This window comes from Artemia franciscana, chromosome 16 (genome assembly GCF_032884065.1).
Source record: "Artemia franciscana chromosome 16, ASM3288406v1, whole genome shotgun sequence".
NCBI lineage: Eukaryota > Metazoa > Arthropoda > Branchiopoda > Anostraca > Artemiidae > Artemia > Artemia franciscana.
In genome coordinates, this window is record NC_088878.1 from 15276826 (window position 1) to 15293979 (window position 17154).

Genomic DNA, 17154 nt, shown 5'->3' on the forward strand with positions numbered 1-17154 from the left:
CTTGTTCCTCAGTTTTATTCTTTTCAGTCAAATGCAAACTTGTTTTCTCGCTAATTTTTACAACTTGCCGTCGACTGCTTTCATATTATTTTAAACAGTGAAATCAGAATTACTGTTGTTCAAACATATACTCTGCAGTATGACAGTATTTTTTTCTTATAAATTTTAAAGATTTTAGCAGTCAGTTGAAGTTTAGTTTTTTCAGTCTCATTGTATTCTTTTGTTTAGATGTTTGTCTCTATTCTTGTTTTCTTTCTATGGTATCGACTTTTTCTTTTCTCCCCCCTCCCCTCTTTAGGGGGTAAGGCTGTACGAAGTGTTCTTTTTCATTTATTTAATATTTTAGTAACTTTCAGCCATATAAAAGCAGTATTGGCTGTGTAGTCCGCTCGGGATAGCTTTGAGCACGCTATTACGTTCATAAATCCAACATTTGAGGCAAAATGTCAGTTTTTGTTCCAAATTTTTTATTCGGAATCTTAAGAAAGAATTAATTTTTGTCTCAAAATTTTTTGAAAAAATACTTTTATAAGAGATTAGACATGTAAGACCTGAAACAAAATCACGACCTTGAGGGGGTGGGGATTTCGGAGCTTCTAAATATACGACACTTTATAGGGGTTTCGTTTGAAATTTTTAAGTTGACCCCACAGCCATTTGAAAAAAAATTTTTGTTTTTTTTAGAAGACACAAAAGATGGCCCTGTTTTTTCCCCTCGTGTTTATATTTTATTGCTTCAATTTTTGAGGCCGTCCGATGTAGATTCTAATGGAAATTAAAGAATGAATATTTATAAATTTGTTTCTAGAAAAAAAAGGTTTAAAAAAAAGAACGGTTTTATGCAAAACAAACGTCTTTTTTCGGGGAATCTTCAAATGTCTGTAACTTTTTATGGGGATTGCTACTTCAAATTCTGGAGTTACCTCCTGTGCTCCTTTGAAGCTCCGCCTCGTGAATAGCAATGTGATGTGCATTCTCCTCTATGCAAGTGAATACTGGAGACTAAATGTCCAACTGGAGAAACATGTTCTAGCCTTTTAAAACACGTGTTTTAGAAGAATCTAAGTCGCGTGCTGGAAAATATCACCTAGATAGAGGTTTGCTGGCGAACCGGTCATTATTTAGTAACTGACCTACCAAAACGTGGAAGACAGATGTACCTTAGCCACATCTTTTGTATGCCAGAGGATTGACTCATACACCCGGTGTATGATGGCGCCCTCAAAGAAGGCCCAAAAGAGGTCGATCAAGATACAGTTTACGACGGTAGCATGACCGGGTGATCTTCAAAGCACAGTGAGAGAACTTTAGGGCTGCAGCTCAGCTCCTTCATCTCTTTTGAGGCCTCGTAGATGCTCTATGTGTCATTCCTTACTCTTGAGGGTCCAAGTTCTAAGATAAAAGGCCATGAATCTCAAAAAGGCTTTTATTTCATCCTATCGTCTTACGGGTTCTTTATTCAAGTAGACCTGTGTAAGGTCTTCTTATTCAAGTTTAGAAAAGAATTTATGTGGTATAGGTTTCTCCTCTGTGGAAGTTTGAAACTATAATCTACATCGGTTTTTAGAGAAAGTAAAGAAGGAATGACTTTCATACTAACCTCTTCACTGAGGATGCTATGTTTTTACTATGATTTGCATAACATATTACGATAATATGATTCAATCATGATATCATACTAGTGTTGGACGATGTTCAATATCGATATTGGTATCGAAACATAAATATCGATATCGGAAATTACATTTAAAAATTTTGACTATCTTTAGCTTTTTCTGCTGTCTACCGGTGAACATTCTGCAAAACAGATGAAACATAGAAAATTGTTTCGGAATTGGCCAAAAGAAGAACAATGATGTATTTAATTCAATGACTTACACATACTGATGCACATTAAACATATCTGTATCCATAAATCGGCGTAGCTTGTTTTCAAATTAAAAATATGTTTAGTGGATGTGGACTTTCAAGTGTTGCTGAGGACTTCCAAAGAGCTGGGTAAACTGACTTCTAAGCTTAGAAGCTTGCTCAGATCACACCCGTCATGATTGTGACATATTTTGATTTGCGTTTCATGAAAACGTATACGGTATTTCCACTAATGATCTTCCCCAAGTTGAGAGTACAATAGAGAGATATGGATTTGGCATTTCTGGCAACTGAATCTGTATGAATAGATGCAAGTGCCGTGACAGTCCCTGTAATTCAACCACGACAGAATCAAGCTAGTTTGTGGGGAGTACATGGTGAGGTTTCAGTAGTCAATGCAAGCCATGCTTCGCCAGCAGTCGAATCTATAAAGGTTCTAGAGATTTTCAATAGGGAGTCTTTAGTTCCAAGAAAAACTGCTCTTTTCAAGTCGTAGAAGTCTCGTAATATGGGTCTCAGAAATATGTGTACGAGATGATACAAGGTGATCAATTCCAAGGTTGGTGACTTAATCAAACCGTTAGGGGTAGCGACCTGTAAGTAAGGAGCAAACCAGCCCTATAATAATTGAAGTTCTAACAAATGGGACTCTGATAACAATATGTACATCAAAAGAATAGGTTTTTTATGCTGATTCCAAATATGTAAAATCCATTAAGTTTAGTGTCCCATAAAATGCTACGTGCCTGAGAAAATTTGCGTGATTTTCGAGAAATGGTAGCTACATCCCCCAAAAAGTCACGGAATCTAAACTAAAAGTGCACCATCAGATCCAGCATATCACGTAATCGTACTGTAAAGGTTTCAGCCTCCCATCTACGAAAACGTACAATTTTTGTATTTTTCGTCAAAAGACAGATCACACATACGTGTTCTTTTCTGTTTTTTGTTGTTTTTTTTTGCCAGGGTGATCGTATCAAACCCTGGATCATTGGTCCAAGAGTATCGGGAGAAGGTTTGTTCGGACGAAAATTAAAAGTTCTAGTGCCCTTTTCTAGTGACCATAAATATTGGAGGCCCTCCCACGCCCTTTTTCCCCAAAGTCGTCCGATCATAATTTTGAGATATCCGTTTTGTTTACTATAGCTGAAAGATCAAATAAGTATGCTTCTGGGAATGAAATGACCCCACGCAACCTGGGGGAAGTGCTGGAAGTTATGAATTTTGCCTGTTGTCTACATATAGTTTTTTTTTATTTGTAAGAAAACAGGCGTTTTTTGGGGAGGGGAGATTTTCCATGGGTAGGAAAGTTTCCTGGGATGAACTTTCTAAGGAGAATTTCACATGGGAGAAATTTTCAGAACTCCTTTAAAAAAAAAATGTCCTACTTTCTCTTTGCCGATTAAATTTTTCATGCAGAGATGTTCCGGTTAATGAGCCTCGCACAGTACCTGGGGGAAGGGCTATAGGTTATGGATTTTGTCTATTGTTTACATATAGTATTTGTTATTTGGAATTAAACAGACATTGTTTGGGGAGGGGGAATTTTCCGAGGCCTGATTTTCCACGGGGAGAATTTTTCATGGACAGGGAAGTCTCCGGAGATAAACTTACTTGGGGAAATTTTTACAGGGGAGACTTTGCCAGAACTCTTGTACGAAATTTATCTTACTTTCACTTTGCCGATTCAGCTTTACATCTACATGTTCCGGAGAAAATATTCGGAGGGATTTCCCGCGTGAGGAATTCTCTGTGGGGAAGTTTGCTGTTGTAGAAATTTTTAGTAGTAGAATTGTCTACGGGGGAATTTTCCGCGGGAGAAATTCCCCATGGGATAATTTTCCGCGTGAGAAACTTTCTATTACGAGGATAGAATTCCCTCTAAAAATTTCCCACTGGGGTTTTTACGGCATAATTTGAAAGAAGTTTAGAAAATACATGAAAAACAAATCTTTTATCAAATGAATTTTCTTGGCAAAATTGTCCGCAAGAGAATTTTTGGGTGGAAATTTCAGCAGAGATGGGTTTATTGTTGGAGAGGGAGATTTTACGGAGGCGGAACTCAATGGAGAAATTTTTGGGGGAGGGGGATTTTCTACTGAGGAGAGAGACAGCTTTCCTGGGATTTTTTGAAAACGATCAGAGATTAAATAAAAAAAAAACAATTTTTTTCAACTGAAACTAAGAAGCAATGTTGAAACTTAAAACAAAAAGAAATCATACCGCACATGAGGAGAGATAGCCCCTCCTCAATACCTCGCTCTATTCGCTAAAGTTTAAGTTTTTGTCCCAATTCTTTAAAAACAACTCCTAACAAACAAGGGTCATTTACTTAGAATAAGAAGCTTTTTTAAAATACTACAAAAATGTAAATGAGGGGCATCCCTCTCATATGTTGATGCCTCAAAATATAAATCATATGCCTCACAATGCTCATCCTTAATTTATTTTAACAAATAAACTTTTAATTTATCACTGAAGGGTCGTAAGGATTCTCAGGGAAAAACATTGACATATTGGTGATTTTGAATCACTAAAAGTAGCCAGCTGGCTAACTTTCTTTATCCTGAGCGTGATTAATTTCGAATCTGGATTTCTGTTATATTCATTTATGTAATCTAAGTTTGAATTTTGTATTATTCAAAGTTTTAAAACAAATTGTGCAAAATACACCTTAATTACAACTTTTTATTGAACTTTGGCAAAGCCAAGAGTTAATCTGAATAGAAAAGTGGTCAGGAATATCGATACATCGATATATCGTTTAGTCGAATTATCGCCCAACACTATATGATACCCCTTTACTTCTGTTCTTGACGATGTTTAATTGTTTATTTATTTGTTATAGTGAATGGAATAAACGAATGACAGAGGAACAGGCGAAAAAAACATTTGACAGGGCTGTTAAATTGGAACAAGAATTTGGTGAATATTTCTCAGGTAAGTATTTATTCATTTGTAAGCATTCTGAAAGCTGATATTTTTTTTAAGTCTGGGGTCATAAGACTGAAAGGTCTAGACTTTTATGTTCTTTTGAAGAACATGAGTCCACCTCAAATTGTGATATTACCCCTACCTCCAAGTGCCCATCTGAAATGAATTCCTAGAAAAAAAGGAAGTCCTCATAATACTTAATATGTTCCTTACTCATTTGACGTGTACCCCTTAATCAAATGATTTACTGTGTCATCGCCAAATAGCTCCTGTGATTTTTATTATTCTCCAGGGATATATCGAACCAATAGTCGTAAATATTGAAAGTGGACTCACTCAAGTGTAGATTTTGATTCCTTAATAAAATCCCTTGTTGAACAAATTGTGTAACTGCAAATTTTGAGAAATTGTATAATAACTGACATGGAAGCATGACAAGCATGGAACTATAAAAAACTTCAATAACTTCACTCAGCAGTAGCCATTACCTAAACAAAATTTAGTCCAACTCCTGTGACAAGCATGGAACTATTGGAAATCAACAACTTCACTCTTCAATGCTCATTGGCTAAACAAAATTCCTTCCAAATCCTCTTTCAACCACGGAACTATAGAAAAACAACAACTTAACCCAACTTCACTGAATAACTTTACTTCAAACAATTTCACTCAGCAGAAACCCATTGGCTAAACAAAATTCAGTCCAAGTTTTCTGGCAAGCACGGAACTATAAAAAATTAACCAATTCATTCAACGTTACCCAGAAACTGCAGTTCAAACCCCTTCACTCAGCAGTACTTCGATTGATCAAATAAAATTTGTTCTAAAGTAAGCATTGAACAAAGCAACTTTTTTTTCCTACTTCATACCTGGACCTACCTAATTTTTTTCTTTTTTTTTTGAGGCCTAAAAACTCAAGCCTTGCAGTGTTTGAGACTCTGGTAGGAAAATCAGAATAGATGGGTAAGGCGGTTGAGTAGATGCCGGGTTTATGCTCCAGCGGTATCTAAAATCCGCCGGGTTATCAAACAGTTCGTGGTAACGAACTGTTGTAAGGAGCGACCCGGCTCAATAGTAAACGAAACTCTAAAAAAACGGAATTTTGATGCTGAAAGATACATCAAAAGAATCGGATTTTCATGCTGATTTTAAATATATAAGTTTCATCGAATTTAGTCTTTGTCATCAATAGTTACGAGCCTGAGAAAATTTGCCTCAATTTGGAAAATACCCCTAAAAGTCATAGAATCTTAAGGATAATCATACCATCGCATTCAGCGTATCAGAGAACCCTACAACAAAAATTTCAAGCTCCTATCTAAAAAAATGTTGAATTTCGTATTTTTTGCCAGAAGACAGATCACGGGTGCGTGTTTATTTGTTGTTGTTTTTTGTTTTTTGTTTTTGTTTTTTTTTTCAGGGGTCATCGTATCGACCAATTGGTCCTAGACTGTCGCAATAGGGATCATTCTAACGGAAATGAAAAGTTCTAGTGCCCTTTTTAAGTGACCAAAAAAATTGGAGGGCACCTAGGCCCCCTCCCACGCTCTTTTTTCGCAAAGTCAACGGATCAAAATTTTGAGATAACCATTTTGTTCCGCATAGTCGAAAACCATAATAACTATGTCTTTGGGGATGACTTACTCCCCCACAGTCCCTGGGGGAGGGGCTGCAAGTTACAAACTTTGACCAGTGTTTACATACGGTAATGGTTATTGGGAAGGGTACAGACGTTTTCAGTGGGATTTTTTTGGTTTGGGGTGGGGTTGAGGGGAGGGGGCTATATAGGAGGATCTTTCCTTGGAGGAATATGTCATGGAGGAAGGGAAATTCAATGAAAAGGGCGCGGGATTTTCTTGCATTACTATAATAAAAAACAATGAAAAAATAAACACGAAAAAGTTTTTTCAATTGAAAGTAAGGAGTAGCATTAAAACTTAAAACGAGCAGAGATTACTACGCATATAACTATGTCTTTGGGGATGACTTACTCCCCCACAGTCCCTGGGGGAGGGGCTGCAAGTTACAAACTTTGACCAGTGTTTACATACGGTAATGGTTATTGGGAAGGGTACAGACGTTTTCAGTGGGATTTTTTTGGTTTGGGGTGGGGTTGAGGGGAGGGGGCTATATTGGAGGATCTTTCCTTGGAGGAATATGTCATGGAGGAAGGGAAATTCAATGAAAAGGGCGCGGGATTTTCTTGCATTACTATAATAAAAAACAATGAAAAAATAAACACGAAAAAGTTTTTTCAATTGAAAGTAAGGAGTAGCATTAAAACTTAAAACGAGCAGAGATTACTACGCATATGAGGGGTTCTAAAAATACTTTAGCATAAAGAGCGATGTATTTAGGAGAATATAAATACTTCGCTCTTTATGCTAAAGTATTTTTAGTAATTTAAATTATTTATTCTACGGCCTTTCTGATTCAGGGGGTTATTCTTAAAGAATTAGTACAAAACTTAAGATTTAGTGTAAAGAGCGAGGTATTAACGAGGGGACAAACCCCCTCATATACATACAAAAAAATATAAGAATACTAGCTGTTGGGGTGGCGCTTCGCGCCACCCCAACACCTAATTGGTGGGGGACTTTGCGCGTCCCCCCCCAAGTCTCCCCGCGTGTGTAAGTCGTTACGCGCCATATTAGTTACGCGCCATTGTAGTTGTGTCCCTATGTCCCACCTGTAAATATAGATATACATATATATATATATATATATATATATATATATATATATATATATATATATATATATATATATATATATATATATATATATATATATATATATATATATATATATATATATATATATATATTTATATATATATATATATATATATATGTCACGTAAAACTTGCGAATATACAACATACTTCGCTGTCCGTTTGTCTGTACATATAAATAGATTGTCAGGTTTACCGACTCTTGAACATGCAACATATAATTGTCCACGGTAAAAACAATCCGTATTCATATCTATACGTCATTATTCTAATGATTGCCCCTGAGCTTTGTTGATGGTGATTGCTAATCAAACATTCCCTGTGTCCCCATAGTCATTTATATATCCCCCCTGTGCCCCCCGGCGTCCCCGTTGTAGTTGTGTCCCTGTGTCCCAGTCGTCATTTATATTCCCTCTGTCCCGGTCGTTATTTGTGTCCCTGTGTCCCAGTCTGTAATATCTCTTTGAGTGTCCCGGTCGTCATTTATATTCCCTGTGTCCCGGTCGTCATTTGTGTCCCAGTCTGTAGTTTCGTCAGTCGACAAACAACTTCATGACGACATACAGCTCAATCATTATAATGACGTCAGTCGACAAACATGACGTCAGTCGACACACAGACATGACGTCAGTCGTCACACACGTCCCAGTCGTCATTTGTGTCCCGGTGTCCCAGTCTGTAATTTCTCTTTGAGTGTCCCGGTCGTCATTTATATTCCCTGTGTCCCGGTCTGTATATACGTTCGTTTTTGAATTGGTATATGATGAAATAAATTTTTTGTTTTTTCCCTTTTTTTCTTTTTAGTTTTTTTTTTTATTGGTTTTTACCTTTTTTTTGCTTTTTTAGTTTTTTTTCTTTTTTCTTTTTAGTTTTTTTTGTAGTTTTTACCTTTTTTAGTTCTTTTTTATTTTTATTTTTAGTTTTTTAGAACCTGGAACATAACGCTTTACCAACTCGGCTACTTCGGCTTGAATACATTCGTTTTTGAATTGGTATATGATGAAATAATTCAGACGTCATATGCGGACAAACACAACGTCAGTCGACAGACAGACACACACACACAAATATTATTTTTATATATATAGATTTTTAGCTACGTAAAACTAGCGAATATACAACATTCTTTGCTGTCACATTGTCCGTCCATATAAATAGATTGTCAGGTTTTCATTTATTTTCCCTCTATCCCGGTCGTCATTTGTGTCCCGGTCTGTAATTTCTCTTTGAGTGTTTTTTCTTTTTAGTTTTTTTTTAGTTTTTTACCTTTTTTCTTTTTTCAGTTTTCTTTTTCTTCTTTATTTTTCAGCGTCACTATGAAATACATATCGCCGAACCTTTGTATTTTTAATTAAAATCTGGTAGGCATTGATGACCTTATCCAAGTCGAAATCCCAAAGCCAATCATCATCGCTATTATTTTCAGTTTTGATATGTTTTGACTCTCGCTGTCCAGGTGGATTTTCATCTAACTGCGCGGTTTTGCGTTCTTTAGCCGCAAGCCTGTTTTCTTGCTGTTCTTGTGATTCCTCGGCACGCTTTCTTTTCTTACTTTCTCTATCAGCCGCAATCTCTTTCCAGTTTTTCAGGAATGGATTTCTTTTCTCTTTCGGTGCTTTCTTCTTTTTCTGAAGCTTCGAATACCTTTAGGATATTTCTTTCCAGTTTTTCAGGGATGGATTTCTTTTCTCTTTCGGTGCTTTCTTCTTTTTCTGAAGCTTCGAATACCTAGGATATCTCTTTCCAGTTTTTCAGGAATGGATTTTTTTTCTCTTTCGGTGCTTTCTTCTTTTTCTGAAGCTTCGAATACCTTTAGGATATCTCTTTCCAGCTTTTCAGGAATGGATTTCTTTTCTCTTTCGGTGCTTTCTTCTTTTTCTGAAGCTTCGAATACCTTTAGTATATCTCTTTCCAGTTTTTCAGGAATGGATTTCTTTTCTCTTTCGGTGCTTTCTTCTTTTTCTGAAGCTTCGAATACCTTTAGGATATCTCTTTCCAGTTTTATAGGAATGGATTTCTTTTCTCTTTCGGTGCTTTCATCTTTTTCTGAAGCTTCGAATACCTTTAGGATATCTCTTTCCAGTTTTTCAGGAATGGATTTCTTTTCTCTTTCGGTGCTTTCTTCTTTTTCTGAAGCTTCGAATACCTTTAGGATATCTCTTTCCAGTTTTTCAGGAATGGATTTCTTTTCTCTTTCGGTGCTTTCTTCTTTTTCTGAAGCTTCGAATACCTTTAGGATATCTCTTTCCAGTTTTTCAGGAATGGATTTCTTTTCTCTTTCGGTGCTTTCTTCTTTTTCTGAAGCTTCGAATACCTTTAGGATATCTCTTTCCAGTTTTTCAGGAATGGATTTCTTTTCTCTTTCGGTGCTTTCTTCTTTTTCTGAAGCTTCGAATACCTTTAGGATATCTCTTTCCAGTTTTTCAGGAATGGATTTCTTTTCTCTTTCGGTGCTTTCTTCTTTTTCTGAAGCTTCGAATACCTTTAGGATATCTCTTTCCAGTTTTTCAGGAATGGATTTCTTTTCTCTTTTCGGTGCTTTCTTCTTTTTCTGAAGCTTCGAATACCTTTAGGATATCTCTTTCCAGTTTTTCAGGAATGGATTTCTTTTCTCTTTCGGTGCTTTCTTCTTTTTCTGAAGCTTCGAATACCTTTAGGATATCTCTTTCCAGTTTTTCAGGAATGGATTTCTTTTCTCTTTCGGTGCTTTCTTCTTTTTCTGAAGCTTCGAATACCTTTAGGATATCTCTTTCCAGTTTTTCAGGAATGGATTTCTTTTCTCTTTCGGTGCTTTCTTCTTTTTCTGAAGCTTCGAATACCTTTAGGATATCTCTTTCCAGTTTTTCAGGAATGGATTTCTTTTCTCTTTCGGTGCTTTCTTCTTTTTCTGAAGCTTCGAATACCTTTAGGATATCTCTTTCCAGTTTTTCAGGAATGGATTTCTTTTCTCTTTCGGTGCTTTCTTCTTTTTCTGAAGCTTCGAATACCTTTAGGATATCTCTTTCCAGTTTTTCAGGAATGGATTTCTTTTCTCTTTCGGTGCTTTCTTCTTTTTCTGAAGCTTCGAATACCTTTAGGATATCTCTTTCCAGTTTTTCAGGAATGGATTTCTTTTCTCTTTCGGTGCTTTCTTCTTTTTCTGAAGCTTCGAATACCTTTAGGATATCTCTTTCCAGTTTTTCAGGAATGGATTTCTTTTCTCTTTCGGTGCTTTCTTCTTTTTCTGAAGCTTCGAATACCTTTAGGATATCTCTTTCCAGTTTTTCAGGAATGGATTTCTTTTCTCTTTCGGTGCTTTCTTCTTTTTCTGAAGCTTCGAATACCTTTAGGATATCTCTTTCCAGTTTTTCAGGAATGGATTTCTTTTCTCTTTCGGTGCTTTCTTCTTTTTCTGAAGCTTCGAATACCTTTAGGATATCTCTTTATAGTTTTTCAGGAATGGATTTCTTTTCTCTTTCGGTGCTTTCTTCTTTTTCTGAAGCTTCGAATACCTTTAGGATATCTCTTTCCAGTTTTTCAGGAATGGATTTCTTTTCTCTTTCGGTGCTTTCTTCTTTTTCTGAAGCTTCGAATACCTTTAGGATATCTCTTCCAGTTTTTCAGGAATGGATTTCTTTTCTCTTTCGGTGCTTTCTTCTTTTTCTGAAGCTTCGAATACCTTTAGGATATCTCTTTCAGTTTTTCAGGAATGGATTTCTTTTCTCTTTCGGTGCTTTCTTCTTTTTCTGAAGCTTCGAATACCTTTAGGATATCTCTTTTCAGTTTTTCAGGAATGGATTTCTTTTCTCTTTCGGTGCTTTCTTCTTTTTCTGAAGCTTCGAATACCTTTAGGATATCTCTTTCCAGTTTTTCAGGAATGGATTTCTTTTCTCTTTCGGTGCTTTCTTCTTTTTCTGAAGCTTCGAATACCTTTAGGATATCTCTTTCCAGTTTTTCAGGAATTGGATTTCTTTTCTCTTTCGGTGCTTTCTTCTTTTTCTGAAGCTTCGAATACCTTTAGGATATCTCTTTCCAGTTTTTCAGGAATGGATTTCTTTTCTCTTTCGGTGCTTTCTTCTTTTTCTGAAGCTTCGAATACCTTTAGGATATCTCTTTTCCAGTTTTTCAGGAATGGATTTCTTTTCTCTTTCGGTGCTTTCTTCTTTTTCTGAAGCTTCGAATACCTTTAGGATATCTCTTTTCAGTTTTTCAGGAATGGATTTCTTTTCTCTTTCGGTGCTTTCTTCTTTTTCTGAAGCTTCGAATACCTTTAGGATATCTCTTTCCAGTTTTTCAGGAATGGATTTCTTTTCTCTTTCGGTGCTTTCTTCTTTTTCTGAAGCTTCGAATACCTTTAGGATATCTCTTTCCAGTTTTTCAGGAATGGATTTCTTTTCTCTTTCGGTACTTTCTTCTTTTTCTGAAGCTTCGAATACCTTTAGGATATCTCTTTCCAGTTTTTCAGGAATGGATTTCTTTTCTCTTTCGGTGCTTTCTTCTTTTTCTGAAGCTTCGAATACCTTTAGGATATCTCTTTTCAGTTTTTCAGGAATGGATTTCTTTTCTCTTTCGGTGCTTTCTTCTTTTTCTGAAGCTTCGAATACCTTTAGGATATCTCTTTTCAGTTTTTCAGGAATGGATTTCTTTTCTCTATCGGTGCTTTCTTCTTTTTCTGAAGCTTCAAATACCTTTAGGATATCTCTTTCCAGTTTTTCAGGAATGGATTTCTTTTCTCTTTCGATGCTTTGTTCTTTTTCTGAAGCTTCGAATACCTTTAGGATATCTCTTTTCAGTTTTTCAGGAATGGATTTCTTTTCTCTTTCGGTGCTTTCTTCTTTTTCTGAAGCTTCGAATACCTTTAGGATATCTCTTTCCAGTTTTTCAGGAATGGATTTCTTTTCTCTTTCGGTGCTTTCTTCTTTTTCTGAAGCTTCGAATACCTTTAGGATATCTCTTTCCAGTTTTTCAGGAATGGATTTCTTTTTTCTTTTGGTGCTTTCTTCTTTTTCTGAAGCTTCGAATACCTTTAGGATATCTCTTTCCAGTTTTTCAGGAATGGATTTCTTTTCTCTTTCGGTGCTTTCTTCTTTTTCTGAAGCTTCGAATACCTTTAGGATATCTCTTTTCAGTTTTTCAGGAATGGATTTCTTTTCTCTTTCGGTGCTTTCTTCTTTTTCTGAAGCTTCGAATACCTTTAGGATATCTCTTTCCAGTTTTTCAGGAATGGATTTCTTTTCTCTTTCGGTGCTTTCTTCTTTTTCTGAAGCTTCGAATACCTTTAGGATATCTCTTTTCAGTTTTTCAGGAATGGATTTCTTTTCTCTTTCGGTGCTTTCTTCTTTTTCTGAAGCTTCGAATACCTTTAGGATATCTCTTTTCAGTTTTTCAGGAATGGATTTCTTTTCTCTTTCGGTGCTTTCTTCTTTTTCTGAAGCTTCGAATACCTTTAGGATATCTCTTTCCAGTTTTTCAGGAATGGATTTCTTTTCTCTTTCGGTGCTTTCTTCTTTTTCTGAAGCTTCGAATACCTTTAGGATATCTCTTTCCAGTTTTTCAAGAATGGATTTCTTTTCTCTTTCGGTGCTTTCTTCTTTTTCTGAAGCTTCGAATACCTTTAGGATATCTCTTTTCAGTTTTTCAGGAATGGATTTCTTTTCTCTTTCGGTGCTTTCTTCTTTTTCTGAAGCTTCGAATACCTTTAGGATATCTCTTTCCAGTTTTTCAGGAATGGATTTCTTTTCTCTTTCGGTACTTTCTTCTTTTTCTGAAGCTTCGAATACCTTTAGGATATCTCTTTCCAGTTTTTCAGGAATGGCTTTCTTTTCTCTTTCGGTGCTTTCTTCTTTTTCTGAAGCTTCGAATACCTTTAGGATATCTCTTTCTAGTTTTTCAGGAATGGATTTCTTTTCTCTTTCGGTGCTTTCTTCTTTTTCTGAAGCTTCGAATACCTTTAAGATATCTCTTTTCAGTTTTTCAGGAATGGATTTCTTTTCAATTTCGGTGCTTTCTGCTTTTTCTGAAGCTTCGAATACCTTTAGGATATCTCTTTCCAGTTTTTCAGGAATGGATTTCTTTTCTCTTTCGGTGCTTTCTTCTTTTTCTGAAGCTTCGAATACCTTTAGGATATCTCTTTCCAGTTTTTCAGGAATGGATTTCTTTTCTTTTTCGGTGCTTTCTTCTTTTTCTGAAGCTTCAAATACCTCTGGGATATCTCTTTTCAGTTTTTCAGGAATGGATTTCTTTTCTCTTTCGGTGCTTTCTTCTTTTTCTGAAGCTTCGAATACCTTTAGGATATCTCTTTTCAGTTTTTCAGGAATGGATTTCTTTTCTCTATCGGTGCTTTCTTCTTTTTCTGAAGCTTCAAATACCTTTAGGATATCTCTTTCCAGTTTTTCAGGAATGGATTTCTTTTTTCTTTCGGTGCTTTGTTCTTTTTCTGAAGCTTCGAATACCTTTAGGATATCTCTTTTCAGTTTTTCAGGAATGGATTTCTTTTCTCTTTCGGTGTTTTCTTCTTTTTCTGAAGCTTCGAATACCTTTAGGATATCTCTTTTCAGTTTTTCAGGAATGGATTTCTTTTCTCTTTCGGTGCTTTCTTCTTTTTCTGTAGCTCTGAATACCTTTAGGATATCTCTTTCCAGTTTTTCAGGAATTGATTTCTTTTCTCTTTCGGTGCTTTCTTCTTTTTCTGAAGCTTCGAATACCTTTAGGATATCTCTTTCCAGTTTTTCAGGAATGGATTTCTTTTCTCTTTCGGTGCTTTCTTCTTTTTCTGAAGCTTCGAATACCTTTAGGATATCTCTTTCCAGTTTTTCAGGAATGGATTTCTTTTCTCTTTCGATGCTTTCTTCTTTTTCTGAAGCTTCGAATACCTTTAGGATATCTCTTTTCAGTTTTTCAGGAATGGATTTCTTTTCTCTTTTGGTGCTTTCTTCTTTTTCTGAAGCTTCGAATACCTTTAGGATATCTCTTTCCAGTTTTTCAGGAATGGATTTCTTTTCTCTTTCGGTGCTTTCTTCTTTTTCTGAAGCTTCGAATACCTTTAGGATATCTCTTTCCAGTTTTTCAGGAATGGATTTCTTTTCTCTTTCGGTGCTTTCTTCTTTTTCTGAAGCTTCGAATACCTTTAGGATATCTCTTTTCAGTTTTTCAGGAATGGATTTCTTTTCTCTTTCGGTGCTTTCTTCTTTTTCTGAAGCTTCGAATACCTTTAGGATATCTATTTTCAGTTTTTCAGGAATGGATTTCTTTTCTCTTTCGGTGCTTTCTTCTTTTTCTGAAGCTTCAAATACCTTTAGGATATACCTTTTCAGTTTTTCAGGAATGGATTTCTTTTCTCTTTCGGTGCTTTCTTCTTTTTCTGAAGCTTTGAATACCTTTAGGATATCTCTTTCCAGTTTTTCAGGAATGGATTTCTTTTCTCTTTCGGTGCTTTCTTCTTTTTCTGAAGCTTCGAATACCTTTAGGATATCTCTTTCCAGTTTTTCAGGAATGGATTTCTTTTCTCTTTCGGTGCTTTCTTCTTTTTCTGAAGCTTCGAATACCTTTAGGATATCTCTTTCCAGTTTTTTAGGAATGGATTTCTTTTCTCTTTCGGTGCTTTCTTCTTTTTCTGAAGCTTCGAATACCTTTAGGATATCTCTTTTCAATTTTTCAGGAATGGATTTCTTTTCTCTTTCGGTGCTTTCTCCTTTTTCTGAAGCTTCGAATACCTTTAGGATATCTCTTTTCAATTTTTCAGGAATGGATTTCTTTTCTCTTTCGGTGCTTTCTTCTTTTTCTGAAGCTTCGAATACCTTTAGGATATCTCTTTCCAGTTTTTCAGGAATGGATTTCTTTTCTCTTTCTGTGCTTTCTTCTTTTTCTGAAGCTTCGAATACCTTTAGGATATCTCTTTCCAGTTTTTTAGGAATGGATTTCTTTTCTCTTTCGGTGCTTTCTTCTTTTTCTGAAGCTTCGAATACCTTTAGGATATCTCTTTTCAATTTTTCAGGAATGGATTTCTTTTCTCTTTCGGTGCTTTCTTCTTTTTCTGAAGCTTCGAATACCTTTAGGATATCTCTTTTCAGTTTTTCAGGAATGGATTTCTTTTCTCTTTCGGTGCTCTCTTCTTTTTCTGAAGCTTCGAATACCTTTAGGATATCTCTTTCCAGTTTTTCAAGAATGGATTTCTTTTCTCTTTCGGTGCTTTCATCTTTTTCTGAAGCTTCGAATACCTTTAGGATATCTCTTTCCAGTTTTTCAGGAATGGATTTCTTTTCTCTTTCGGTGCTTTCTTCTTTTTCTGAAGCTTCAAATACCTTTAGGATATCTCTTTTCAGTTTTTCAGGAATGGATTTCTTTTCTCTTTCGGTGCTTTCTTCTTTTTCTGAAGCTTCGAATACCTTTAGGATATCTCTTTTCAGTTTTTCAGGAATGGATTTCTTTTCTCTATCGGTGCTTTCTTCTTTTTCTGAAGCTTCAAATAGCTTTAGGATATCTCTTTCCAGTTTTTCAGGAATGGATTTCTTTTCTCTTTCGATGCTTTGTTCTTTTTCTGAAGCTTCGAATACCTTTAGGATATCTCTTTTCAGTTTTTCAGGAATGGATTTCTTTTCTCTTTCGGTGCTTTCTTCTTTTTCTGAAGCTTCGAATACCTTTAGGATATCTCTTTCCAGTTTTTCAGGAATGGATTTCTTTTCTCTTTCGGTGCTTTCTTCTTTTTCTGAAGCTTCGAATACCTTTAGGATATCTCTTTCCAGTTTTTCAGGAATGGATTTCTTTTTTCTTTTGGTGCTTTCTTCTTTTTCTGAAGCTTCGAATACCTTTAGGATATCTCTTTCCAGTTTTTCAGGAATGGATTTCTTTTCTCTTTCGGTGCTTTCTTCTTTTTCTGAAGCTTCGAATACCTTTAGGATATCTCTTTTCAGTTTTTCAGGAATGGATTTCTTTTCTCTTTCGGTGCTTTCTTCTTTTTCTGAAGCTTCGAATACCTTTAGGATATCTCTTTCCAGTTTTTCAGGAATGGATTTCTTTTCTCTTTCGGTGCTTTCTTCTTTTTCTGAAGCTTCGAATACCTTTAGGATATCTCTTTTCAGTTTTTCAGGAATGGATTTCTTTTCTCTTTCGGTGCTTTCTTCTTTTTCTGAAGCTTCGAATACCTTTAGGATATCTCTTTTCAGTTTTTCAGGAATGGATTTCTTTTCTCTTTCGGTGCTTTCTTCTTTTTCTGAAGCTTCGAATACCTTTAGGATATCTCTTTCCAGTTTTTCAGGAATGGATTTCTTTTCCCTTTCGGTGCTTTCTTCTTTTTCTGAAGCTTCGAATACCTTTAGGATATCTCTTTTCAGTTTTTCAGGAATGGATTTCTTTTTTCTTTCGGTGCTTTCTTCTTTTTCTGAAGCTTCGAATACCTTTAGGATATCTCTTTCCAGTTTTTCAGGAATGGATTTCTTTTCTCTTTCGGTGCTTTCTTCTTTTTCTGAAGCTTCGAATACCTTTAGGATATCTCTTTTCAGTTTTTCAGGAATGGATTTATTTTCTCTTTCGGTGCTTTCTTCTTTTTCTGAAGCTTCGAATACCTTTAGGATATCCCTTTCCAGTTTTTCAGGAATGGATTTCTTTTCTCTTTCGGTGCTTTCTTCTTTTTCTGAAGCTTC

General features: G+C 35.7%; 1 protein-coding gene across 9 annotated transcripts in view; it reads left to right on the forward strand.

The window, feature by feature from the left end:
* The window catches only part of LOC136037117 (disks large 1 tumor suppressor protein-like), a 328881-nt gene that overhangs the window by 281027 nt on the left and 30700 nt on the right, over positions 1-17154 (forward strand). For all 9 annotated transcript variants that reach the window (XM_065719595.1, XM_065719596.1, XM_065719588.1 and 6 more), the window contains one exon: positions 4718-4809. In XM_065719595.1, coding sequence (XP_065575667.1) covers positions 4718-4809 — 92 coding nt within the window. The remainder of the gene's footprint in view (positions 1-4717; positions 4810-17154) is intronic.